Here is a 27,416-nt window from a genome sequence, read left to right on the forward strand (position 1 = left end):
CAGCTCTCCTCTCATGGTGCAGGCAGGTGAGAACAACTCTGAGAGGACACAAATTTGGATCACACACATGAAGGTGAAGAAAGGAAGAAGCTTAGTCTCACTTTCTGCAAATACCCATGGCCAAAAATAAGCTGGTGCAGAGCAGGAACTGTGTACCACAAAGCCTGGAAGAGTTTCCTTTTCCACCCAGGTGGTAGGGGGGGAGCAGAGCATGAACCAGACCTGGTTCAGTGGCTTTCCTTATGAGGCTGTGCAAGCCTGGCCCAAGGCTTGGGCTGCCCTGTAGTCTTGCTTCCTATGACTCCTTTCCCTTCCTGGCTACAGGCTTGGAATGATCTCTACTCAACATTGATCAGTGAGACTATCTCTACATGAGACACACCACACATCACTGGCACACCAAAAACATTAGTACAGAAACAAGGTTGATATTTATTAGCTTCTCCATTGCATGGAGTGTCTTTATTTTTAAAACATATTTACCCATCCCTTCTCACTTGCTCTGAATGGAGCCAGCAGCTCAGCTGAAGAGGTGTTTGCCCCTTCTGCTCCTCAGCAGTGTTACAGGGTGAGGTGACTGCTGGTTTCCACACCAGATCTCTTTATGCCAGATCATCATGGAACCCAGTTTGGGCAGCTTCCCAGCCAGCTGCACACATTCCGCATTCATATCCCAAAGATAAGAGAAAAAGAAAAGACCATCCAAAATGGCAAAGAGGGCATGTGCAGTATCTTCAACTTCACACAAAAATGTTCACTTTTTCACAAATACAGAGCCCAGTGAATGGTGACAATTTTCTGTTCTATCTCCTTAAAACAGTAAAAGAGGATCAGTGCCATTCTTTGGTAGCATACAGTATTCACCCCAGCACAGCCAGGAAGGAAATAGCTCGAAACCAGATGGTCTTTGCAACTAGTGCTTTGGATATATTTCCAGCAGAGGTTTCTTCCCTCCCCACGAAAAGAGACACACATTCTCATTTAACAACTAATTGATTTATTTAACAATACAAATTTCTTTCTACTGCATGGTTTAGCAGAGAGAACTTGAGAAACAAAATTAGCCTCTTTTTCTTTTAAAGTTTAAATGTTTACACAAAAACAACCTTTACTTCAGTAAATATAAAATTTACACGCAAAAAAATCTACATTAAAAAAGAACAGAATCATGACAAACCAACGAAAAAAAAAAAAGAAGAAAAAAAAAGAGGATGGGAATTCAGTGTAAAGGATCCAATTGCAAGGAAGGCAAGATGGGGCAACACTAACAAGACATCCCATTTGTACACCTAGGTATCTGAAGTTGTAGGTACAATACAAACCCAAAATACATTAAAATTAGAATTAAAACCTGTCTTTTTATACCATATTATTTCATGATATAAATATCTGTAAATTCTGTAGGCAACACAGCTAATGTGTGAACTCCATAGTTTGCTCTCCACTGGAAGGTCACTGGAGCGGTGCACGAGCACCGCGTGGCCCACGAGTGCACTAATGGTCAGCAGGGAGCAGACTTTACACGTGCAGCCCAGATGTGATAGCCCCTTGTTTCTTTGCCAATCTGTGCTATTTCTCACACATCCAATGACATGACAAGAAATTCTGGTCACCTTCAGCAGTGATTTCCAGCACTTCATCTCCTGGCATTAGTCTGTTACCCGACTTAGGCATATTCACCTGCCAGATCCTGTTTCTCATTCCCTTTTGCACTTTTTAACCTGAACTCTAAAGCTATCTTGTAGCTACCAAGAGAGACTGGCTTCTAGGTTGAGATATTTGGGATACACAGTTCTTCAAGCCACCTTCAGGCATCTGTAGAAATATTTAAAGTAGGGTGGACAATTCATGGTCAAAGGTTTTGTGATACAAAAACCAGGGACTTGTATAGTAATGGTTAACTTTAGATCTAAATTTTTAGCATTTTTTGTATTGCTTTAATATTTAAACTTAACATTCAGTTTTCATATATTAAATGAGCAGAGCATCTTATTGAAGGAAGTACTATGTTATCTCTGAAAATACCAGCTAGTAAGGGAGACTGTAAAATTTAAAATTAAGTGTAATTTAAAAATCATTTAAAGAAATCAAGTGCCTTTTTTTAATAATCAATATTGTGACTGGCAAACTATAAAAGCTTAAATTATAAAACTATTAGTGACTCTACCTTTTAAACTGTATGTACTATAAAGCTGTATTTTTGTACTTACAGATGTTACAAAATTTCCAAGGCAGAAAGTGAAGGGGGAAAAAGGTAGTCTAAAACACTTTTAGAGATTTCATTTTTACTAAGAAAGGTTATTTTCCCCACAACTGTTTTTGTGTCATATAAATCTGACTAAATTTATTGTACTCCTCTTCTCTGGGTAGAAGATACAGTGTTCAATCATGCTTTGGAAGACCTTTTTCAATGGATAACTTGGTTCTTTAGGTCAGCAAGTCCAGAAACAAAAGCACCAGACTACCTCTGACTTGGCCCTCCTGCAAAAAACCCTCTGTAGCAAGACTGAGGCAGCCTGTTCTGAGAGCAGGACTGGCCCTGAAGCAACCAGCTACGTTAACTTCTGGAGTAAGCTATGAAATGTGATCATTTCAACTTGAGAAAGAGCTGAAAAGCATTCAATTTCAGAAAATTTTAGAAATTTCACTTGTTCTGCTAAAAACAAAACAGGGAAAACTTAAACAATCCACAGGTGTGCATTAAACATTTAATAGCAAGCCTTTGCTTATGTATATTAATTTAAAAATTATCCACAGGGATCTGTGATACATTGGCCTTGCCTTGTTACTATAATTAAATTTATTAAAATATTAATTTAAAACAGGAAAACAAAGAAACTACTCCTTGGGGAACATGTTTATTGTGTTTGAGATGATACACTGGGTGCTCTCTGAGCTACAAAGGGAAAAAGGAAATCCTTTCATTACAAACTGACAAAGGTAAAAGTTAAAACAGTTTTCACAACAGCATGTACCACATATTGGAAATAGATCTGGGTTTAATACAAATGACATAATTCCTAGTAATCTACAGCTACCTTTAATAACTTCATACAGATAATGAATTAGGCTAAAATGCACTATAATATTTGGTTGACTTCAGGAACAGTATCCTTAGTACATCACAAAATACATTTTGATATCCCAAAGAAGCAAGACTTGCAAGTAGGCATTTTAAACATAACTAATCTACAGCTACAAACTTCTACTCTTGATAGCATTTACCTTTTTGGGGGGCAGTATCCCAGTCTTCAAAAGGATAAAAGCAGAGTAGAATCAGTATAACATATACACAGAAGTCCGTATTGTAAAGGCTATAAAGATTTGTTGCACACTGCAAAGTTGCCTTCTGCACCTTCACACTGCACAAGTAGTTTGTCATTTATGTTGCATATCTCTTGGTCCACTGTCTGGCTATCCTGTCATGTTCTGCTCTGTTGGTCAGGTATTGAGTGGCTATGCTTCCAACCAGAGGGTCAGCTGCAAAAGGCAGGAGAAAATGCATCAGAATCCATCCCACAAGTAACAAAAATCCTCAAGCAAAACCACTTTAAAACACAGCATCCATTCCAAAATATAGTTTAGATGAGAAATATAGTGGAGCTCTTATCATACAAGACATTTCCAAGAAAGCACACATGAACAAAGCACAACAAAGAGGGAAAGAAAACAGGAAAATCTGTTGTGGTTATCTGCATATGAATGAATCTTGCCTCAGGCAGGTGTTGGGGTGCAGGAGACATTCGGTGAGTGCTGGCTGGCACCCTCGTGTCAGGGGCGGTGCACAGCACTAGTGTGAGTTAGAGCACTAGGGCTGCGGAACGCACCGAGGGGAGCTGCTTCAGGAGCCATCAGCTTTGTACCTAAGAGGCTGATCCGTTTCTCCCTAACTGTGACCACTTTCTGTAAATGAACGGCAGCACTATTGCTCAGTTCCTGCCCTGACCGCGGGCAATTAGCCTCCATTGCCTAATGACACTGGTCACACAAGTTGTTGCTGAGTGAGAATGTGTGCTGCTTCCGTGCAGCTCCTCCCCTCCCCACAGGATCAAGGAAGTCACTCACTTTGAAAAAGTGAGAGTTCACTCTGAACTCCCCACATTTGCAAGATTAAACCTTTCAACTGCTGTCTTAAGAGACTTCCTGCAGCACCTTCCGACTCGCAGGATTTATAACTCAGGAGTATGTTGCTCCTTCCTGGAATAAACGCTCATTTGTTGGAGCTCATTCAATAGAGACCTTCAATGACATCAGCTTATTTTCTTCATCTTATCTTGCAAAAAAAAAGGACTTAGTGCTATTTACTTTCTATTGTGTCACAGGAGGGAAAAACACCATTAAAAGTGGGACCATGTCCAATCTGGAGTGCTTTATCGCAAATTTCAAAAATATTACATTTTATTTGTTCTGCATTAAATCAAATATACAAATTAGGTTCCATGGCACCTAAGTCAAACAACTGAGAGTCTCTCAGTGAACTATCAGCTCCTTACCTGGGTTGCAGTCTGTCAGAAGAGAACAAATAGACAGCAGAACCTTTGAAATAGTCAAAGCAGGGCTCCAGTTGTCTTTCAGGATATCCAGACAGATGACTCCCTGACTGTTGATGTTGCAGTGATAAATTCTGGTGCGGAAAGTAACCTGGAATCACAGCACAAGAGACAGAGAGAGTCATTCAGTGCTGCCCAGGGATGGTGCCCCTTGGCTCTGGGCAGCCTGTGGAATGCCCAGTTCTGCAGAGGCAGCTCCTTTCTGCTTGGCTTCCAAACCACAATAGTTTAACAGAAGAATGACTAGTTTCTGTAGCCAGGGCTGCCTTTAAAAAACCTACCATGATGAGATATGGGGCATAAACTGCTTTCACACAGGCTCTCTGTATGGTACCCACAAAAATTAGAACCTACTTAAGTAGCTATTTAGTGAACATACCACATGTCAGGAACATTCTAATCACAAATGTAACTTTACTTTGGTTTTTGAAGGTGAAGAAGTTCACAGAATTTGTCTGCATGTGCAGTATTAGTTGATCTTTTTCCTTCTTTCAGAAGCCTAAATACAGGCCATGAAAATTAGTCTTGTTAAATTAACAATGAAATCTTTGTTCTTACCCTTCATTAGCCAGAATATAATATACAGCCAAAACAATGCTATTAGACCAACTAAACCCATCCTTGGTTTTGAATGATTTCAGACTAATATTGACAGAGCATGTGAACATTCTGCACAAATAAGAAGTGAGAAATATGTGACTGCTTTAATTGCACAAAGCACAAGAAAACAGAGAAATTTTTCTTTTTAGTACTGATGGGAGGGGAAGTGGAAATCACAATGTATCCTGAAAATTCGAAAACTATCATACTCTAAAATAATCTACAAGATTTGAATGAGGAATTTGTCTAAAACTATGCATCACTTCAGCATAACATTTTTAACTCAGAACATATAAAAGGAAGGTATTAGATTTATAGTAACAAAGCTAGAGCCCCCAAAGCTGTAAGTCAGAGGAAGTTGTGTGGTAGAATCGATTCAGTTGTGAGAGTTTTGCAGTGTTTTTTTCTGGTGACTTGGTCAAGAGTTGTTTTGGCAGTAAGAGAGAGGAAAAGGGAATGACCTTTAAATTCTTTCAAATCCATTAGTAAATTACAATTTATTAGGTGTCCATACTATTTCTGAGCAAGGAATTGACATTTTAATTTAAGATTAGCTTAATTTAATAACAAGCGCTTTTGCTCAAAAACTTTATCAAACAAGATTGCTGATTTTAGCAGTAGTAAATAGACATTTTAAAATAGCAGAAATTCATCACACTAATTTACTCAATTTTAAGTCACAATATAACACCTCAGTTTTCTATGTGGACTAATTTTAGCTTTTTTTTCTTATTTATTAAAAAAGACATGATAATATTTAGTATAGAATCTGGCTCATAATAGAAAATACTATTACACATATATTTTAGTAGCTAGAATGAGAAGAAGGAAACATAAGAAAGTCTTGTGTTGTCTTCTACTAGAACTACAATTTCTTGAATCTTACCTCTTAACCGTAATTATCATCTCATTTATCACTTGGTGAAGTTTGGAAATCAGTACTGACTCAAGTATCAAGAAGTAACTTAGATAGGATTTTTCTGAGACTGCAAGCCAAGATTTTCGACCTTGTAGTTTTCAAGAGAACATAAACAAATTTGATATTCAGAAAGCAACGAGCACTCACTTGGCTGCAAGCTGCATTCTTCTCACATGAAAAAATGATAAGCACAATAAAAACCTTACCCTTACCTTTGGTGGCTTGAATGGATAGTCAGATGAAAATGTGATATCCAAGAAGAAAACGCCTCCTTCATATACAGAACCTGGAGGTCCAAGTATAGTAGATCTCCATTCATAAATGTTATCTCCTTTAGGACCGGCACTGTGTAAAGAAAAAAGAGGAGAGGGAAAGAAAGAGTCAGATGTACCTTTGAGAGAGGCATTTTTTGGATTTCCTTCAGCATTCATTTCATTTAATGAAAAACCATTTGACTATTTTTAACACCTGCCCAACTTCCAGCTGATTTCAGTGGGCTCAGTGTTTTAAACTGCACAAAAGCTGGGTACTCTGCTGTCCCTTTGGAGAAACAGCAATGAAACAGAATGACCATGAACTACTGTTCATGGTTTGACACCGTTCAAAACGTATCCCCTGACGCTGTTTTACACCACAACAACACAAGACTCTGACTTCAGAAGGCTGAAAATGACTCCTTTATTTTTGGGATGTGTCTCCTTTATATACTATTCTACACAGACCAATTTGATTGGTGAAGCAAAGACAAACCTCTTCAATCATATTGGTCAGACCAGAGGGACATCAAGAAGAAGTCCCTCCTAGGGAAAAAATGTAAACAGATTTGCAGTTACAAAAACATGTCTCTTGTTTACAGAAAGTTCCCTGAGAAAGGAATTTCAGAAACCAAAACATCTCAGGCACAAACCAGGGCTACATATCCCAGATCTATTTTCTTGAGTATGTCCTTGCTCTAAGGTTCTACATCACCCTTTCATCACCCTTCCTCCACCACACTTTCAATGCCACCATATTCATACACAAAAGGAGTTTTACATCTTGACCATATTCATCTTCTCCAAGCATTTAACAGATCACACCTTCATAAAAAATGTGGCTTTCAAGTACATTGATACACATTTATTGCTACGTGTTTCATAGGCTAGAGTGAAATGTTACACCCTTGGGCAGCAAAACTAGGGAAAGGAGAGAGAATCAAGTAACATGGAATTGAGATTCTTGCAGCAGTCATTCCAAATAACTGTTTCTTCAAGATATATTTGTGTTATGCCTCTGGCAATCGGCAATGAGATGAGCCAAAAATACTTTATTTTAAGAAATACAACACTGAGTGCATTTCTCACTAAGGGTTACTGCATAATTAATTACTAAAGGTTTGAAAAAATGGATAATGAACCAGCATTTTCTCAGCTTCTGAGCTATCACAAATGCTATTATCACACAGAAGCCATCTAACCTCCTCACAAAAAACCTTAATGAAACAATAAACTCTTCTGCCCCCCCTCAAAAAAAAAAAAAAAATCACCACCCCCAAAAAAATCAAATCTTTAAGAAAGTCTGGATAAAGATTAACCTAACCTTCCACAAAGGGTCCTGAACCCACCCTGCTGAGATCCAAACTTACTGAACTGGCTGCTGCAGAGAACAGCACTGAGCTCATGCAGACACAGGGGACTGAGCACATCTATGCAGAAAAGTCAGTAACACAGCACTGGAAAAGATCCTTTCAGTTCTCCCCACCTGGGCAGTTTCCCAGGCATCACCTCCATTTCCCAGACATGCTGAAGCAGCCCCATCCTTCTCCCTCTGTGGTGCCCAGGAAGAGGCCCCGAGCACTGTCACATGGGATTGCAGATGAAGCCAGCAACAGGGCAGGGCACCACACTGCAGCCTGGGAATGTGTGGTTTCTGGAGCTCCTCGACACCCAGAGGAAACTCCCTACAAATGTTGAGGCTCTTCCTATGTCATGTCCCCACGTATTTGTCACACATCTGTTTGCAGACTGTAACACACAGCATGCTGGACATTCATCTTTACTATGTAGTCAAACATGGAGACACTCATCACAGACAAGGCATATGAACAGTTTGCACTATTGATCTACAATCCCCACATGAAAAATTTAGCTAGTTTTATATTAAGATCATATTTGAGAAAAAATGCTGGTTTTGATTATGAATTCTCTTTCAATTCATAATTTCCCAAGATGTTTTTTATCTTGTAAACATTTCATGTACCAAATGTTGCAGTTCTTTCATAAACAGGACAAAATAATGATGGAATTTGGATGACATCCTATTTGATTAAAACAAAAAAAAAAATTATGAAGCTGTAGCTATTTTCCTGTTGCCAAAATGAAAGCAGGTAATGAGAGAATGCTGGCCTCCAGAGCACGGCTAGGAAAAAAACCAAACCTACAAGTGCTGTTAAAAATAACATTTGGATCTAAAATCTTACTTTCTAATTGCAATGCATGCACAAAAGTGGAAGGAAAATATTAGATGCACTTTAAGGAAACAAACAGGTCCATTTTTGGTAATGCAACAAACCATTTGCACCTTGAGTCACTGCAGAAGATAATTTTATTCATGTTCCCTAAAAAGCAATTATTGTAGGAACTGAGAATATTGGGGCAATAATAACAATATTTAAAACCCACACAGGCCGCTGAAATGTTTCAATTAATTCTTGACATTCATCAAGCCTACAGCTAATTAGTATTGTGCTTGAAAACCAAATTTCTGTGGAGCAAGTCAAATTTCAGCATTAGATGTCCTAATGACTGTTTTGTAGTTTAATTCAGAGGTTAGTGCTCTTGCCCTGCATGTCAGGTACCTTTCTGTCATACACCTCCAACAGCTGGATGCAATTCCATCAAATTAACGAAACAGATGTATCAAATCAGTGACATGTCTCAGCCCAATGACTGTCACAATTAAGTGCAGCACCAGTCCAGGGTCAAACTATGTGGTAATCACTTACCAAGTCAGAGCACGGGCATGCATGAGCCCGGTGCCATGGCCCTCTGCCTGTTATTGTATGCTCTTCTCCTCCACGCTACCACCAGCAATACAGAAAAGGATCGGGCTATAACACGAGAAGGGTTGCAAGGCTCTAACCTTGTAACAGAGGAAAATGCTATGTTTGAAACTCATCCTAACTGCTGAGCAAAGATTGCTGCAATGTCAACAGGAACACAAAGTTGCAACAGTAACTGCACTTAAAAAAAGAAGATTTTAAAATGTTAAATCATCATATCTGATTGAGATTTCTTAAATTTCTATTTAACAGCTGAAGCAGTGTCTCACTTCCAGTGGTGTAAAAGATACCCCTGCTTCAGTAGCAGCCTAAAAATCCCTGCAATTGCTACATTATTGGTTTGAGGAGTCACAGGACTACAGATCAGAGTCAAGACATCTCACCTGGCTTTGGCAACCTGTGTATTTCCACTAGGAATCATCCTCGGCCAGCCATACTCCACTTTTGTCTTCTGTATAAATGCCAAGGTAATCTTTTCTGGAAGCAAACAAATCCACTTTTTCTATGACTCAGCAGAAGACAGCAGACCAATTCCCAGCAGCGGCAGCCCCTGCAGTGATTTGCACAAGGACAGGGCAGCGGGGTTCCACCCACTTGGCTGCCTGCAGGCAGAGCAGAGAGCAGCCCTGCCCTCAGGCCACACCTCGCTGGTGCCCGAGCTGCGAGCGGCGCTGGGGCCCCGCTGGAGGCACTGCCTTCGGCTCCGTCTGCAGAGACACGGGAACTGCTTCTCCGTTCCCAGAGAACAGCAGAAAACCCAGGCTGAAAGCTGGGAGTAAGGAAGCTTTACTCTGTCCATAATTTTCGACCGAAAGTATTTTCTCTACTGAATATTTCTATTAACATTTTATATTGATACCAGTAGAAATGCTGTTCTCCTGCTGGGCACTACAGAGGCTGGCACAGGAGGCCTTCTAGGAGCTGTTATTGAGCTCTTCATTCCCAGAAGCTCTCCTAGTATTCAAGAGACTTTCCTACTGCGAGCACAGGCTGCAGCCATCTCACCTAAAACCCTGACAACTGTGATGAGTGACAGCCTGGGACTCTTCTCGCTGTCTGCCACACTGGACACAACATCCCAGGCACAACACTGCACAAACTTCCATGGTTTTCTTCCCCTTCTCTATTCATCACTGACAGACCCGGCTCCTTACAACCTCCCATGTGGACGCTATACAGACAAAAAATCCTCCTCTATCCAGTTCTTTAAAACAAAATCTTGATTGAGCAACAGGTCTGATGACAACTTCAGTGTTTTGGCTAGAGCACACAAGTGCAGCCCATTGCTAACAGACTGCTGTCCCCCTAAATTAGCTTCTGAACATCACAAAGTCAATGAAGACACCAAAACTTCATTCTCAATAAAAAATCCACTTGATTATTTTTTTACAATATGGACTAAAAAAACCCTCAGACAATAACAAAGCAGTTTAATTGAAATGGCAAAATATTATTTGCAAAATTAGAGGGGTTTATACATTAAAGATGGATTACTTTTAAAAAATAAATTAGAGTTAACTGGCTGCATCTGCTTCCTAAGCAAATACTCATTAAACCACTTCACTGAGGGATATATACCTGATTAGGATAAGACAAAGGATTTATAACCATGTTGTAGCCAAGCTAGTCCACTGAACAGATTTAATTTACAGGTGTGACTTCAGATGGTGAATTTGAAAAGACAAGAGGTTAAACTTGAGGTGCCCATAGGTTCACACCAGGTCTTTCAAACCTAACTCTGCTGAACCCTGGCTCTCAAGTTTCCCAAAGATGAAGAACAGCTTTTCCAGCACAGTGCTAAGGGCATTCATGTGACTGCAGCAGCACTCACACCAGCAAGAAGCCTGTTAGAGTCCCAATGCCATGGTTAAAGAAAACAAAGTTCAGCTTTTGTTACAATTCATTAAATCAAAACACATTGAAGCTGCCCATATGGAACTAAATGCAGGACAAGAAACTAAGACAAGAAATTCCCAATCTACATGATGCTGGTAGCATTTTGCTTTCTGCACTTGCTAAATGCACTGCTGTCAATAGCACTCCTCTAAAACACAAGGCTCCAAATTTGGCAACAGAATGCAACTTCATAGTACTGAGACTGTACTAATTGAGAAGAAAAAGGATGAAGGAAAACGTAATTTGTCTCGATTTGATGTTAACTCTGTGTTATGCTTTATTATGATATAGAATATAGGTCTGCAACAGCATACAACTGGGGGTGGGTGTGCTTCTGTTTAGGAAGCTTCAACAGTGAAGTCTGTCAGACTCTAAAAGTCTTATGAGAAATGTCAGTGGCATTATAAAACTAAAGGTATTGGTCTACACCTCAAGAAGACCACCAGGGGTTGCCTACATGGCACAGGTTTAAGTGGTGGAATATTTTCTCATGTTCTCTCAAAGGCTCCACCCTCAGGTGTGATACTCAAGCAGGAAGAATCATAGAACTGTAAAGGCTGGAAAAGATCTCTACTGACCATTACAAAGGCAGAAGCTAACAAACCAAATGGGGTATCTAGGAAGGAAAGACCTCCCTCCATCCTTCCCAAATGTTTATGTCAAAATGAGATTCAGCAAAAGTAAAACTCTTGGAAGTTCTTCACGGACTCCTCAGCCACAACTCTGTCATGATGCAATTTTTACAGCGGTGTAAATGAAGACAGTCCTTTAAGAGAGGGATAAGATACCTCTTTTGATTCTTATTTCAACTGAAGGTACTAAGTAAAGAAAGAAAAATGCCCTCAAGCATTTTCCACAACCTTGTGCTTGAAAAATTCACTTCATAATACTACAGTATAGTGAAGTTCTGCAAAACCTTCAACGTGGCTTTGGAAATTGACTTTTACAAATCCTGCTGGAAGAAAGGCACTCAAGATGTTACCAGCACAAAAGGCTGTGTTTTGGACACCACAGTCTCAGCTAAAGCTGTTGGATGATCTAGTTCAGTGTGACACCACAAAATACTAAAGAGGTTGTGACAGATCCCATCAGCATATACAATACAGGCAAATGCACCCCATCTCTAGAGAGTCTGCCAGCTTCACCCTCTCAGGTTCTGAGCTTGACGAACTCATTTCCAGCTGAAGAAAAATGCCCCAAGCTCAGGTAACTTCAACTTATCAGAGAGGTGGAGATTCATATTTACCATGCAGGATATATAGTGTGGATGCTGATGTTTGCTTCTCAAACTACCCATACAGTCAGGGTAGAGAGAAGAGTGACTGCAGCACATGGAACATGTAAATAGTCCCTAACACTGATGTTTTCCATCTCCCTCTGGTGACACCTACTTCTCACCAACAGCATGGGGAGCCTGCCCCCTAACTCAAGCCACTAAGCTCAGCACTTGGGAAAATCCTCCCCACTCCTCCATGCAGTGACAAAGTGAGTGAAAAGAGAGCTAGAAAACACTATCTTGTAGCACACTACCTTTTTATCTAGCACCATCATGCTGCTGGTAATTAAATAACAAAAAATAATCTCAGAAGCAACCAAAGGATCTCTATCTGGTACAAGCTGTCTGAGTTGCTCAGTGAGGTCTGGAAAGAGCACAAATCACTCACCAGTAGTTATGTTTTAATGTTAAGCATGGGAACAGAAAATGCCCCAAATATCTTCTTGCTTTGGTATTTTCAACATTTTGAAGAAAATTTGGGCATTATCCTTTTTTTTCTTAATTCTCTTTTCCAAGTGTGGAGGCACTCTTGTGGTTTTGGTTATAGAGCACAAGAAAGGAAAGGAACATTAATTAAAAGGTATGTGTTTGTGGGTGGCTTTCAGCACTGTGACCTGTGACAAGCATGGATAACAATTTCCATTTTCTCCATTTTTCAATGCCTTGTTTACAAGGCTCTCCGGAGTGCTTATTCTCAGCATTCATATTATCACTACCTGGGCACTACATCCCATAGACACAGAAAGCATTCGTATTTCACTGGCAAGAGCTACAAGTGTAGCCCTATTACAGCATTTTCCTAAGGTTGGACACATGAGGGCTGTCTATAGCAATGTATCAAAACCCTGCAGAAAACATGTTTTGATAAGGTGCTCACTGTTATTAAGGTTTACATGTTATGTGCAATTTTTTACAAAGAACAAGTTTCAGGCTATTGTGTTCTTTATATAGTTACAACAGTTTTTATTTTACCTGCCACTGAACTACCTGCTACATTTGTTTGCTGGAAAAGGTTATTTACTGCTTCTAGTAGATCCACAGAGGCTCTGTGGAATTGAGCATACAAGGATCTAGTTCAGTGAACAAGTCTTTCCTTCTGTCACTTCCCTGAAGTTTATCATGTCCTTAACATTGAAATCTAGAAATTAGCATTAAAAAACCCAAAAGAAGCAACAACAGCCTATTTTTAGGCTCATGGATCCCCTGATAATTCAGCTGTTTGTAAAGCAGTGCAGGACTTGTGCCCAAGGACATGGGTCAATGCAAAGCAAGTGCAACTTGAGAGCTCCTCAAAAGCAGCGTGGCTGCTCCAAGAAAAGTGCTGATCCAGCCTAAACTAACTTGGCCAAACCATAAATGTTCAAAACCCATCAATGGATTCTGAGCTTTATGCTTAATCAGGTGTCATTTGTCCTCCTGCAGCCAGAGTAGGGCATGAACTCTAGTCACTTGCTCTGGCTTAGAAATGTGACCATGTGGCTGTGTTTGGTTCAGGTCACGTTGTACCATCAGCGGATCTAAGCCAGTGCAAATCTGCTATTAATCACCCTGATGGGAAAGATGGGTTTCAGACCAGTAGAACCTCCAGCACTAAATTTGACTTTAGTAGAAGAATAGACACTGTTTTTACCAAAGCAAGCTAAGTAACAAATCATGTGCTAATTCCATCAAAGCTATAATATGTAGAAAACCCAAGCAATGTATTTCGGAAAGCTGACAGTTTTTCCACTGCCTAAAGCCCCATTAAATTGGTTCATTGCTACAATAGCTTTAGATTACTTTCCTCCTTGTATTCCTGCTAGTTCCTAGGACCTTTCTTGCTGCTGTTAGAAGTCTGTGCAGGTCCTTTCCATCTTCCAGAACAATTACCTACCCTACCAATTATGGAGGCAGAATTCCTGTAACTTTTTTGTGAAAAAATAACTAAATACCAGAACACAGTTTGCTAAATTACAACAGAAATACTTAATTTAAACCATGTAACAAAACACATCAGATTGTCTATGTCTATGCTCTTGACAGAGGAGTTGTATCCAGGCAATACACATAAAAGTTCACCAAACATGAGTTCTGAACACAGAAATCTCAGGACTCACAGGCACAAAGAAATTTTAAATAAACCAAATGTTCAGCAGGAAGTAACTTGAAAGAGGCACAGAAGTCCCTCTCCTATGCCTACACCAGAGAAATTATCCATTCTACCTAATGAAACACAGAACAGGACAGTCTGTAAAGGGAGACATTTCCTGCAACTCCATCATGTGTTGTTCATAATAACAAAGTTTTAATTTAGCATAAAACAAAAGACCAGCTCACTTTCATCAGTATTGAAAGACCTGTAGTACTAGTGTGAGAAGACTGTTTTCTAGCTGTTGATATAAAGCTCAATTTGTACTAGGGCCAAATAACTTCATTGAAGAAAATTATCTAGCAGGTACACAGTTCCCATTTTCCTTCCACTCAAAATTACTGATACAACTGGGTTTAACAAACATGGAAAATTTTGCTTTTCTTCTGTGAGAGAGGATCCTTCTCAACTCTCTAACACAAACAAAACTAATCTGGGATACACAGATATTTGTTCTTTGGTATGTTCAGCCTCCATACTGATTCTAGCAATTCACACGAAAGAATCACATAGTACCTGAGAAGTTGTGCAGCCTGTCCAGTTTAAGGTGTCTGCCCACAAATACATCCAGAAAATGTGTGCTGTGGAATATGACTGCAGTGTAAATCTGCTAAATCCCAGAGCATCACCTTACCCACTGGACTGAGATTACATTATCAGTAAGTCATTCAGTTGTTCTGGGGTATCCACATGTTTCAGACATCAGCCACCTCCACCCTTCACTGCAAAATCTTCACGTCACAAAGCTAAGTGACACTGAGAAATCCAGGTTAGGATTTCCTACTAGTATTTTCAATGACACTTTTAATGTCAACAAAGAGAAAAACCTGTTATTCTCAACATCCCTTATGTGCACCCTTCAGATGGAGAAAGAAAGAACAGTTTAAACAATTTCACTAAAAGACCTAATTAAACTAAAAATACAACTGGCTTTAAAAATGTAGTAAACTTATAAATACTCATGCCCAAGAACAGTAAGTAGGCAATTTGCAACAGACAAAGCCTGCAAGTTAACTAAGCTGTTCAAATGAAATCCCCAGCTATCAACCTACACTAAATACTTCAACATTAGGCAATTGCAAATGTATTAAAAGTCTGACCAATGTATTAAAAAAATCTTCTACTGCTCTGCAGATTAACTTTTGTTTTCTAAGGAAGGTACCCTCATCCAAAAATTGAAAGGAACACTTATGAACAGTGTTTTTCAAGACATAAAGCACATTGGTGAATTGGAGAATCACCCCCACCTGACAATTGAAGCCTAAAGGCAGACTCTGTGATTAAACTTGTGAACAGTGTTAATGTTGTGGAAAAATTTAATTCTAATATCATAAAAGGATAAAATGCAATTTATAGAACACAATTTATTCAGGTACTTCAGGAAGGACCAAGAAAGAGAGAATTGCTGAGAAGGCACCTTCACTGAAATGTGTATGTATCTACCTATCATGAACACCCAACATGCCTGCTGCTCCCACAGTGGAACCTCCTCCTCCACCTCCAGGATGTCCAGCATTCTCTACTTCACAACAAAACAGCTAGAGGTTGCCTTTTCCCTCTCCTCTAAAAAATCAATTTTCAACTTCAGCAAAGAAGTTCCAGCTTGCCCATACAGAAGTAAAACCAAAACCAATGAATGAGATAACGCTGCCTCCATTACCACACATTAACACTCTGAATAAGAAGCACCTACCTGGGGCTTTAATGACTTCTAATATGTGCATATTAGTTTTGAACTTAGAGTTGTTTCATACTAACTTCCTGAATGTTAACCTGTAGCGAGCACTGAGTATTTTCATTCAAAAGAAGTCTGTATTTTCAGCATCTAAGTCAGTTCTTGGTCCAGTCTTCCGAATCTTCTAGCACAGGTTTTCTCTCAAATGTAATTCTATTATTACTTTTAAATACTTTCTTCCTCTTGTCTCTATCCATTTCCACATGAGACTGTACAGCCTAACAAACCAGAAAATGCTGTGCCATGCTCCCTGTGTCAGATGCCTACCTTGAAACCATCAAAGTCTGATGCAAATATCTGTAACTAGAAAAAGGCTGTATTTCTCAAAAAATTTCTCCTTTCCCAACATGCTTGGGGGTCACCATGTGGACTAGCTGAATTGACAGTTACCTGCTTTGAAGGGCTGAATCGGATGAGGCAAAACTCAAGAATCATGTTCAGCACAGCAGTTCAGTGTTCAAAAGGTTTGTCTTTAGTTATGTCTCCACACCGGCTAACAAAATTTCCTACACTGAGGGTTGATTAAATGAGCTTCTCACTTTTTTGTTTTTGCATTGAAATAAACAGCAGAACTCTGGCTATGAGCTTTAAACTCTGCTTAGAGCAAAATGATGACAAGCTTTATCACTGCTGACAATTTTTACATATCTAATTTATTATTTGATATTAATTGCTCTGTGGTGCTGAGCAGGTTGAGAAGTAACCAGTGATTACTAGCAAGACTCCTGGAAGCAGCAGCTGGCTGCAGACTGGCTTGGATGCCAGCACCAGCACAAGAACTGCTGCAGTGGGGAGGAGGGCAAAAGTGGGACTGCAGCAGCTCTACCTGAACTGGCTTAACACATGCTGGAATGATATCCTGTGTGTGCAATTCCAGAGCTAGAGCAGGGATAGCTCAGGATCCTCCCTCTGACACCATTCCACAATGTTCATTTAGTATGTGAATTACAGAGTGACCCAACGTTATGAGCATTAACTGCCCTATACCAGCACAGGGCAGGATCCATTTGGGTTCTGAAACATTAGCCCAACAATGTCCACTTCTCTAGTTAAATATGAGTGCTTGGAGAGTTTCAAAGCAAAAGCAGTTGAGGATTGGAGTCTGTTTTGTGTAATGTAAAACTGGAGACAGCTGAAGCAACACTTGGTACAGAGAATATATAAATGTAATTCGTGGATAAAAAGCATTAAAACACTCTGGGAATACCAACTTTAGTTCCAAAAGCAGAGCAATTCAAAGGAATAGAGAAAGCATCATGCATACAAATATACAGACATCAATGTCTGCTATGAGTTCATTTTACTCCACAAAGGTGTACTACACTAAAGAAAAATGTGAAAATAATAATCATTTCAGGGGAAAGAAAGGTCAATAAACATCTGAGTGAAACAAATGTCACCTAGTAAAATACGTTTATTGAAATGTGAGATCCAGCCCAACTATTGCTTCCTCTACCAACAATAATTCAGTGTTTAAAGCAAATGTTCTCTGTGGATATAGTTGTGGTGTAAGGAGCAGAGACTGTTTGGGTTAGCCCTGCGAACAGGGCTTTGTACTCCTCTTGTAAGGGAGCTGCCACTGCTCAGGACAACCCAGGGAATTTGTGACCCCCATGGAATTCTGCAGTTGAATACTGGTACCACTAGATTAAGTTATCCTGGAACTCCATCGTAAGAAAAGTAATTTTCTCCCACAGCCCAGATCCAAGGCAGCTGTTGGAAAGTGGCAGTTTACTGCCTGCAGCAGGATACAGCAGCTCAGACCTTGGGCAAATCAAAAGCACATGGACAGCACCGACACTGGGTGCTGAATCCTTCTTTCCAATAGCTCAGGTAGCTGCACCAGTTGCACCACATTCAGGAATTGGATACTGCTACAACACACACATGGAATGCCTGTGATCTTAAGAAGAAAAGGCTCACACTGTGTATGGTTTTTATTTGAGGCCATAAGCATGATTCATCAGTGGAGAGAATAAGCTTAATGTCTACTGCAGCAAAATTCATCAGGTTATATACAAATTAAGTATAATCTCTTCCAACATGTCCTAATCTATATTTATACATAACTCTACTTCCTTCATATTTTCAGTTAGTATAATTTAGTGAACGCTATTAAGCACACATTGACTTACATTTGCAGTCTAGGAAAAAAGATTCTTCCTGATAACAAATCTCAATCAAGCTTTTTCTCTGCTGCAAATGCCTAATTTTTAAGTAGTACACCGCTATAAAAATTAACTTAAGACAGGCTGTCTGATCATTGCACTTAATAGACTCAGAGCTGAAAAGATAAACATTTTTATTAGCAGGGAGTGTGCTGGGACTGATTGCTGCTGTTTAGATGGTAAAATATTTGTAAAAAAGAAAAAAGAAGTAATGAATATATCATTTTATTCTTAACCATTTTTAATGCAGATATCTAAGACAAGATTAATACTCTGTTTTACACAAAGAATAATAAACATGACAGGGCAATGACTTGATAAAAGTGCACAAGGTACAGAAATAGTCTCCCAAGCCTCTGACAATAACCAAAGCACCAGGTCTCAGCAATTTCCATCCAGTGCTTGAAGGTTTATACATCTGAACTTCAGAAGTCCCACAAACACCCCTTATTCTATAACCAGGTGTAGAGAAGCGCTCCCAAGAGACAACTTACAAAACTAGCTCAAATGGCAAGTTTTCTTTCTTGCTTGAATCTTCCTTAATGAAACCAAAAAAACAGTGCCTAAAAATAACAAGAGTAGTAGTAATAACAACAACAATAATGATAATAATAACAAAAGAATCAAGGGTCCTGGCTCTGGGTCCCTTGCACCCGAGTGTGCTACCTTCCTTCCCTGGAGAAGGTTGCCAGGTGCCAGCTCAGATGGCAGTGCCAAGCCCCTCTGGCATTTTGGGCTGGGCAGGGGAGGTAACCAGCCAGTCACACTGCAGCACTCCCAGCCGTGGTGCAGCCCCTGGGGAGCACAGCAAGCTGGTGTGGGGCAGACTGGCACCCCGGCTCAGGCAGGAAAAGCCATGAAGAGCTCTATAGGCTTGTTCCCTCTCCCCACTGCACCAAGCAAATGCCAGAACAGATCCTGCAATGAGAGGAATACTGGACATTTTATTTGGAAGGAGTTAGTTTTCCAAAGGGGTACTCAGAGTTTTCAATAGCCCACTGATAATTTGTGGCACAAAGATCCAGCTCTTTGGAGTTATGCTTCATCTCACTCTTGTTCTCCCTTCACCACAAGCAGCAGCAGCTTTCACAGGGCAGGACTCCATAAGAACTGGAAGCTAATTACCAGATGTCTTGGAAATCTTTCCAATCTGCACAATTTCATCCAGTTTCCAATGCTTAGCATTAGCTCTTTTGGAACCTCTTCATCCTTATTTTGTGTAACAAATTTTCAACAAGGCAGGAGTTCTTTGTTCTCTCCTAATAAAACAACCTAAATTGTTAACACTTCAGCATGAAATTAATGAACTAAATGCATTTTTCTGGAGATAGGAGCAGACGTATGGGCATTTTCAGATTTATGTGAAAACATTAATTCTGGAAGAAGTTCTTTAGGCTTTAGGCTGTGTTTTTAAAATAAATTCAGAAATACAAAAATGAATACAAACAACAGTTGAAATTATCTAAGTGTTTTGCCAAGCATATGGCCACTCAAGTGCTGCACTTACTGAAGATAATATAAAAAAAAAAAAAATCTTACAGGGGTATGAAAAGAGAAGTGGACCAAGTCAGGCATTTACTTAGAAGCAACAGCTTTGTCCACAACATTTTACACCAAATAAATGCTAGTGGCAATGCAGAGATACACTCTGCAGAGCATTGAGTGTTCAAGTATACAATTTACAAGGATGGAAATGATTTGAAAATATCTCCTCCTGGGGGATATAGTAAAAAAGATGAAGAGCTGGTTGAGTATTTCTGTTCCTGCTGTACTGTTGACACAGGAGACTGTCAGTTTGATACAACCTATTTCACTATGATACTTATGAAGTAACTGGATGGATTTAGTACAAAGTGGGACCATAGACCCCAATACAGACCCCACTCACATGAATCCCCCAGCTGGCAGAATTGGGAGGGGGTGGAAACACCACAGAAAGCACCTAGTAGCACCTCTGTATGTGTAGCTGATTGCAAAGCAATGTCTGAACATGCTCAGAGTGTGCCATGGTAGGGAAGAGGACCCTTAACTACCTAGGAAACTTATCCTATGCCCAGAGCCAGGAGGAATGAGTAGCATGCAGATTCGTGGCAGCTGTACAGTGGGAATATCCTGTTTAATATCAGCATTGCTTTATTTAAACCTCTTTGGACAAAAGAATTTTCACCTTGGGCAGAACACTAAGACTGCTGAATGCCACCTGCTCTGGAAAGACTGTCATGACTAAAATTGGATGCAATACCTTCACTTTTATTTTTCACAAATTCTACCCTGCGGATGTTGTCTACTACATGCTATAAAAATAAGTCACCTTTATCAGCACTCAGTTTTAAATGTATTTAGACGCATGCATTTTAGGTAATAATCCTCTGTACTCCTTGGGGGTTGAAGCTCATCTGTTAAAAGCATTATCTTACCTCCCTTCTCCAAAATACTAAGGTAAGTAACTAAAATATGGTTCTTAGTAGCTGATATTCAAAAGCATTCAGAAATACCATGTTTATAAGAACCAACACTACAGGAGGAACATCCCAAACCAAGTGACACCTAAATCACAATCTTAATTTGAGCCGCTTTTTCAAGCAAACTCTAGTACTCCCTACAAAACCTCCGTGGCTAAAAGGAAGTGGCAAACAGAATTAATAGCTGTGTTCACATGTGGATGACTGTCCTGGAAGACTGTGGTGACATGAAGCTGCCCTTTTAGCAGGCACAGAATGACATGAACCCCCTGCTGCTAGTATGGCCACAGCTGCCAGGCAGCAAAACTTGGAAATGAGTGGGCCCTTCTATTACATGTTACATCCTCTGTGCCTTTGGAAGAAAGGAAGTAAGAAGCCCCATTCATTGAAGGCAGTGCTGCTCCTGAACTGCACAGCTGTGATGAACTCGAGACCTGTGCGGGCTTTCACATGGGAGTCAAAAGTGTAATGCTAAGGCAGCAACACCGTTTTTTTTTTCAACCAGACTAAGTAAAAAATTATTTAGAATATATTCTATGAAGAGAAGTACTGCAAAATGCAGCACTATTCTCCTGCTGACAGTCAATGCTGAACTGATCTATCAGTCATTTCTGACTTTTTCCATAAGCTTTCCTTGTCAATCTTGACAGCTCTCAGGAGCCCATCCTAAGTTTTTTTATATTTAAAGACAAAAAAAAGATTTACACCATTTTCCTCCAGGGCACTAGGCTCCCCATGCTATCCTGAATGCCTTAAACACTTTTATGAGTCTTCTGGTTTTTTAAATGTTAACAAATTTCTGCCATTATAACAGCAGTTTTACAAGTGTGGCTTTTTGAAAAGACAGATCACCTAGCATGCTCTGAAGCAGTCAATCTATAACACTTTCACATGCCTCTCAAACACTTCAGAGCTTGCTCCTCCCCTTCAAGATCTGCCCTGGAGAGACCTCCAGCACCCGGCATGACCTCATTAACCACTGATTCATCTGAGCCATGGAAGATGCAGCAGTCCATCCCTTATACAAGGTGCTAAACCACTCAAGGCATAAAGACTGCGATTAGCAATATGAAGTGGAACATATCATGGTGATATAGTCCAGATGATGGTTCTTTGCATTCTTCTTTCTGTGTTGAAAGCCTTATATATACTCTGCCAATTGGCATTTCTGTGCTTCTCAGATCGACTAAGTGGTTATGCCAAGCCTTCCTATGAACAAGAATTACATTAGTCACTTAAAAATCAACTGCCTACACAGTCATAAACTAATCCACTTGGCTCAATTATACTGGAGCTACAAATCCTGACCAGACCTGCAGTGTGATGTGGAGAATACTTTGTGGAGCACTGAAAAGGGTGAACCTGCCAGGCTCTGGAGAGAGAGTGCCACTGGGATGCCCCTTGGGGACCCTTCCCAGGTAGCAAGAATGGAGCAGCAAGGACCCACCTCGCAAATATCCCAGCCTTGAAAATCTCTAATGCTCTGAAGGTCAGGCTCCACCCTCAAACCCAAAGAAAAGCCAGGAGGCAATTTTGCTGGCACTGCCAATAAAGTGCCGCCTAACTAACAGGCACAGGCTGGATTTTAGCTTCTGAATGGTCTCTGGGCATAGCTCCAAGCAGCAGATCATAGAGTCAAGGAACAAGGTGAAGCAGGAATGGCTAAGGGTTGTAGCCAAACAACATGGTACATTTGATATGCCAAGCACAAATAATCTAAACATAGCTGTCTGTTGGCATCAGAAAGAAGCCAACAGAAAAATAAATCCCAGCTTTTAAACACTGACTTCCCTCCAGACTTGTTGTTTGATTAATTTTAACAAGTTTGGTCCACAAAACTAATGTACCACTTCTGCAGACTGTATGTTTCTAGTCTCCTTATACTTCAAATTTTCAAGCTCTTTTACACCTTCCCACTCCATTCACATACTTCTCAACCTCCCTTCAGGAATGCAAGAAAAAAGGTATGTCTTCACTAAAAGTTCAGCCAGCAGAGACCGACTGCAGTTCTCCCAGAATGTGCATACATTTGCTCTACCTCTCTTCCTCCATCAGTGGAATGCCTCCCATCTCTTCCTAAAGAGATCTTCTGCCCCTTCCTTCAATATGCCCCTAGTAATCCTTCTAACTGTTATTCTTCTTACAATTAAGGCAATCCTCATCCCATGAAGACAAAATTCCTTTTCCTAGACAATCCTTCAGATTCAAGGCAGAAATATTAATTATAAATGACATAGTTATGTGCTTTCTATCTGATCAAAATACATATCAGACACACAGCAATACTAAAGTGTCATTCACCATCACTGATTCCAGCTTGCTTGAATTACTCGCCTTAGAGTCATACTCACACTGGGGGAGTTTCATTTACACAACTTTACTTCTGAGCATGCCATACAACTAACAGCAACTACTGAGAACTAGAGGGTTTTTTTGTCCTGAATTTCTAGTCAAATGACCCTCTTTTTATGTGGTTGTGAATCAACACACACAGCTGGTTGAAGACAACCAAAAAAACCACAGTTGAAATGCAAAAAGTTGATTTATTTCGTTGCCTTGCTGGCTAGAGGATCCCAAAACCACATTGGGCTGCAGATAGCTAAAATGAGGGCACAGACATCATCAGGCTCAGCCCAGTCTCAGGCAGGGCATCAGATGCTGTTTGTACCCATTTATCAAAAGGCTACACACACCTGGGCTAACACCATGCTGTGATTTTCCTCTCTGATTTTTATGATCTCTGTTTTGATCTCCCTCCCAAGACAGGGAGCTTAAGCATGTCTGAAAGTGGGCCTCCAAGTTTCTGTAAACACTTGTGTTATCTCTATACAGAAATTCTACTTCTCAAACAGACAAAGGATAAACAGCACTAGGTATAATGTATAGTTTCCCACACTGTTATTCTCCAGGCCTTTGCATTCCCAGCTGCAAGGTCACTTGATGGAACCTACCATCCTCCTTGCCATTCCTCTGCTTTCAACCCTTCCCCTCCCCACACTGGCAAAATACTTCTTTTCTTAGCTGGCTTACGTTTGTTGCATAATACAAAAATAATCATGTTTTTATTATAAATTAGGTCTAAAGAGGATGATACACTGCCTCTAGCTGTTTGCATCTTAATCTTAAAACTATATCAATGCAAATCTGCTGCAGTTACCTGAAATACTTTGATCTGTTAACAGTGCTTATATTCCTCCTGCCAACATTTATTTCTCCTTAAAAATCTTTCTTTTTAATCTAGAAATATTTCAATAGTAAGGAATAAAAAAGGAAAAGGAAAATGACAAGGAAATATTAGAGGAGATGATTAAATATTCATAAACTAGGTAATGCTAAATTCAAAGTTACACATGACAACATTAATTCTAAACTCTCCTATAAGTTCCTAACATTCCCTTTAACTATCTGACTGTACACTCTGTCTTAAATTATTTTTCACAACTTCAGAGACACTGCCTGTTAGTAAGACAAATATTTTATATCTATAACCTATACAGCAAGCTGTCTATACTGAGCTTCGTGCCAGTCAAAATACCAGAGAGCAGCTATGGCTCATATGCCAAGCTCAGTTCACCACGAACATCCCTTGAGAGAATTACAAAGACGACAGTTCCACTGCTAAAAGGAATTACGTGTTATACAACCAATAACTTTAATAAAGAAGAAAAAGTCTTGGAGAATAGCAGGGCCTTTCTGCTAGGAAAGACATCAAACTAATGCCAGTGTCATAACAAAAGAATGAGGCAAATATACAAGAAATAAAAAAATTACAGGATGTATTAAGTGCACATGAAAACAGGAAAACCCAGCATCCTCAACTTGAAAAACAGAAATTTAAAGCAACTGTACATTACAGGACAGTTGTATATGTACAGTTTTAGAGATATTGCAATTAGTCTGTTTACCATAAAACTACATATGCACATGCAGATTTGCAATTATTTTACACTTGGGTATTCGTAAAGTTATCCAAGCAGCAGCTGCATTCCTTCTAAGCTTAGTACTCCAAAGTCGTTTTTTGTAAGAAAGCCTACAAATGGTAAGACATAACGAAGCCTCTGATTTCTTCACAGTCAGTTCTCAGCCAAACACGCTGAGAGTTTCCTTGCTTGCTCTCGGTCCCCTGACCATGACATCTTGTACGCTTGCCATGCACAAGGCTGCTTCCCTGCCTCCTGCTTTCTTTCAGCTGCATGACACTGATGTTACTTTTCTGCAACTTGGATCTAAAGCAGAGCTTGACATGATACATGATAATACTCAAATATTCACAAAAAAGACAAAGGATTGAACAATTTATTCTGCAGACCCCCTGTCTGTAAGAACGGTTTTCATCTGTAAAGACATTATCTCATTCACCCTCCATTTCAATAAATAAAACCGCAAACAGTCTTTCTTTCTTTTTTTAATACAGAAACATTTGATTTGTTTTGATTTAGTTTTCTCAAATACTTTACTTTTACTTTAGCTGAGGACTTGGATTCAGAACATAGCTGCAGTACTTTGAAGAAGACAAAAAAATGAACCGAACAGCAGCACATCTGAAGTAAACCAGCTCTCCCTGAAGGACAAAGAAAGTTCTTCACCCGCCTGAGGCTGGATATCCCAGTCCTGCAGCACAGACACACCCACAGAAGACACACTGGCAAAAGCACACACAACACAGTTAAAACCTACAGAAACATTCTCAGGGATTTCTGCACAGCTACTGAATGACTGGATCCTTCAAGAACGATCAGGCCTCAGCAGCAGAAAGAAGCAACCAGAGTAAGAAGGAAAGAGCAGCAGAGAAACTCCACCATCGTGTAGTGCACACAAATAATATGGAAAAAAATATTTAAGTTGCTTTTTCCAAAACTCATCTCAGTGCCACGGTCTGCTCTGGGAATATATGACACACCAGTGCTGAGGGAGGTGGGAGCAGGCCTTGTTCATGGTGACCCCATGAATGAACTCTGGAAACAAGCTGGCTGAGTGCTGCATCAATCCATTTCCCTGCCTGACACAAAACAGGTAATGCTGAGAAGTTAAAGCTATCTGTATGGTGTTTATAGGCCTCTGGGCTGTGCCCTACTCCGTAACTGATAGGCGTTCTCCAGGTCAAATGCCACCTCCAGACTTTAACATGTCCCATGGGTGCTGTAACAACAAGAAACCAGAAAGATTCAATGCCAAAAACTAAACTCTCAAACTCTATGTGGTTGGTTTTATTAATTACAGAAACACCAAAAATAAACTCTGCTGAGGTAGAGACTAATTTGGTATTAGATTAAGTAAACTGGATTCTATCAGTTGACTCACTGCATTCCAAGGAGCTGTTCATCAAATGAAGCTACTCACACAGGATTTTAAAGAAAGAAAAATCTGGCTGGAAAGGGGTCAGTACTGTTCCCCCAGCACCTGAGGGCCTGCCTCTATGTCCTGCACCAAAAGGATGGACAAGATGCCCTACATTAGGGCTGTTACTGATGTTAGATGGGAACACCTGCTGAAGAAGAGGTTACAGATGTCATTGGCCTGGCAGATGTATCACGCACACAGGAACTAGTGACACCAAGTCTGAAATTTGACTCCAAGGCAACATGCAACATCTTTTCTATATGCTGACACAACATTAACTTTCGAAGCCTAATTACGATCATTGAGAATTCAATAAACTTACTCCACTGTTGAACAACAAACAGAAACATGTTATCAGGCAGGATTTGTTCAGAGCTGCCAAGGAGACACTTGGCATGTCCCACTCTTCTGTTCCTTTCAGCAGGGCTGTTCCAGGACAAACACGCTTTCAGAAAAATTTAAATAGTCTGGAGCAGCTGGATGCAATCTTGATTCTTACTTAGAAGAGCAGCATAGAAAGGCATTTCCAAAAATGAAACAAAAGCTGAGTGCTCAGGCCCAGACTTGCAGGGAGAATTCACATGAGTGCAGAGGAGCTGTCAGCAGATGGACCATGAGAACTTGTGGAGAGGAGTGGGGCAGAGAGGACCCTTCTCTCAGTGCTTACAGGAAGTCAGACAGGCTCAGTTTTATAATCTGAGAAATGTAACAAACGCCAGCAGCAAAAGGTCAACTAAATAGAGCCTTAAAATGACAAATGAGATCAGCAAAATACACAGTATTACCTTCTGTTCCTCGAGAGGTAAGAGGTTATGTTGGCTGAACAATTTCAGAAACATTCCATGCAGAACACACTACAAGAGGAGATCCTACTGTCCCCTTTCCTGAAGATTCCCCAGAGACCTCGACCAGCCTCAGGGAACTGGGGGGAATCTAGGCAGAGGAGCTGATTTCTCAGCCTACAGCTGGACTACTCACTGCCTGTGTCAGTGTGATGAGCAGGTTTAGCTCTTGAGCTGTTAATGGCTTTTAGTGGCAAATCCAAAAAATATGCAACAGGGCAGGAGAGAGGGAGGCAAAAAAGGCCAATGAAGAACAAAAGCTGAGGATATTTTCCTATGTAAAGACTTTCTGGGTAGATACTCCCCTCAAGTTTAATGGAGGAAGTTGAAAAGATTTCAGCAGAGCTATTTTAATCTGTAGCATTTCACAGGATGCATGCAGGGAATACAATGGTTGTTATATTTAGTTGGTATTGAAATATTTTGCTGGCATAGGCCATGTAGAGCATTATTAAAATGA

The 27,416-nt window shown here is 40.1% G+C and overlaps 1 protein-coding gene across 3 annotated transcripts in view; it reads right to left on the minus strand.

Annotated features, from left to right (window-relative positions):
* Positions 1-980: 980 nt before the first annotated feature.
* UBE2E3 (ubiquitin conjugating enzyme E2 E3) overlaps positions 981-27,416 on the minus strand; it is a 56,926-nt gene continuing 30,490 nt past the window's right edge. For 2 of the 3 annotated variants that reach the window (XM_066322714.1, XM_066322715.1), the window contains exons 4-6: positions 6,282-6,414; positions 4,494-4,641; positions 981-3,480 (exon numbers count right to left, since the gene is read on the minus strand). In XM_066322714.1, coding sequence (XP_066178811.1) covers positions 3,383-3,480; positions 4,494-4,641; positions 6,282-6,414 — 379 coding nt within the window. In that variant the 3' untranslated portion in view covers positions 981-3,382. Of the gene's footprint in view, positions 3,481-4,493; positions 4,642-6,281; positions 6,415-9,492; positions 9,611-27,416 lie in introns of those variants that run through there. The other variant, XM_066322716.1, reaches the window with a different exon arrangement.

This window comes from Sylvia atricapilla, chromosome 7 (genome assembly GCF_009819655.1).
Source record: "Sylvia atricapilla isolate bSylAtr1 chromosome 7, bSylAtr1.pri, whole genome shotgun sequence".
NCBI classification, from domain to species: Eukaryota; Metazoa; Chordata; class Aves; order Passeriformes; family Sylviidae; genus Sylvia; species Sylvia atricapilla.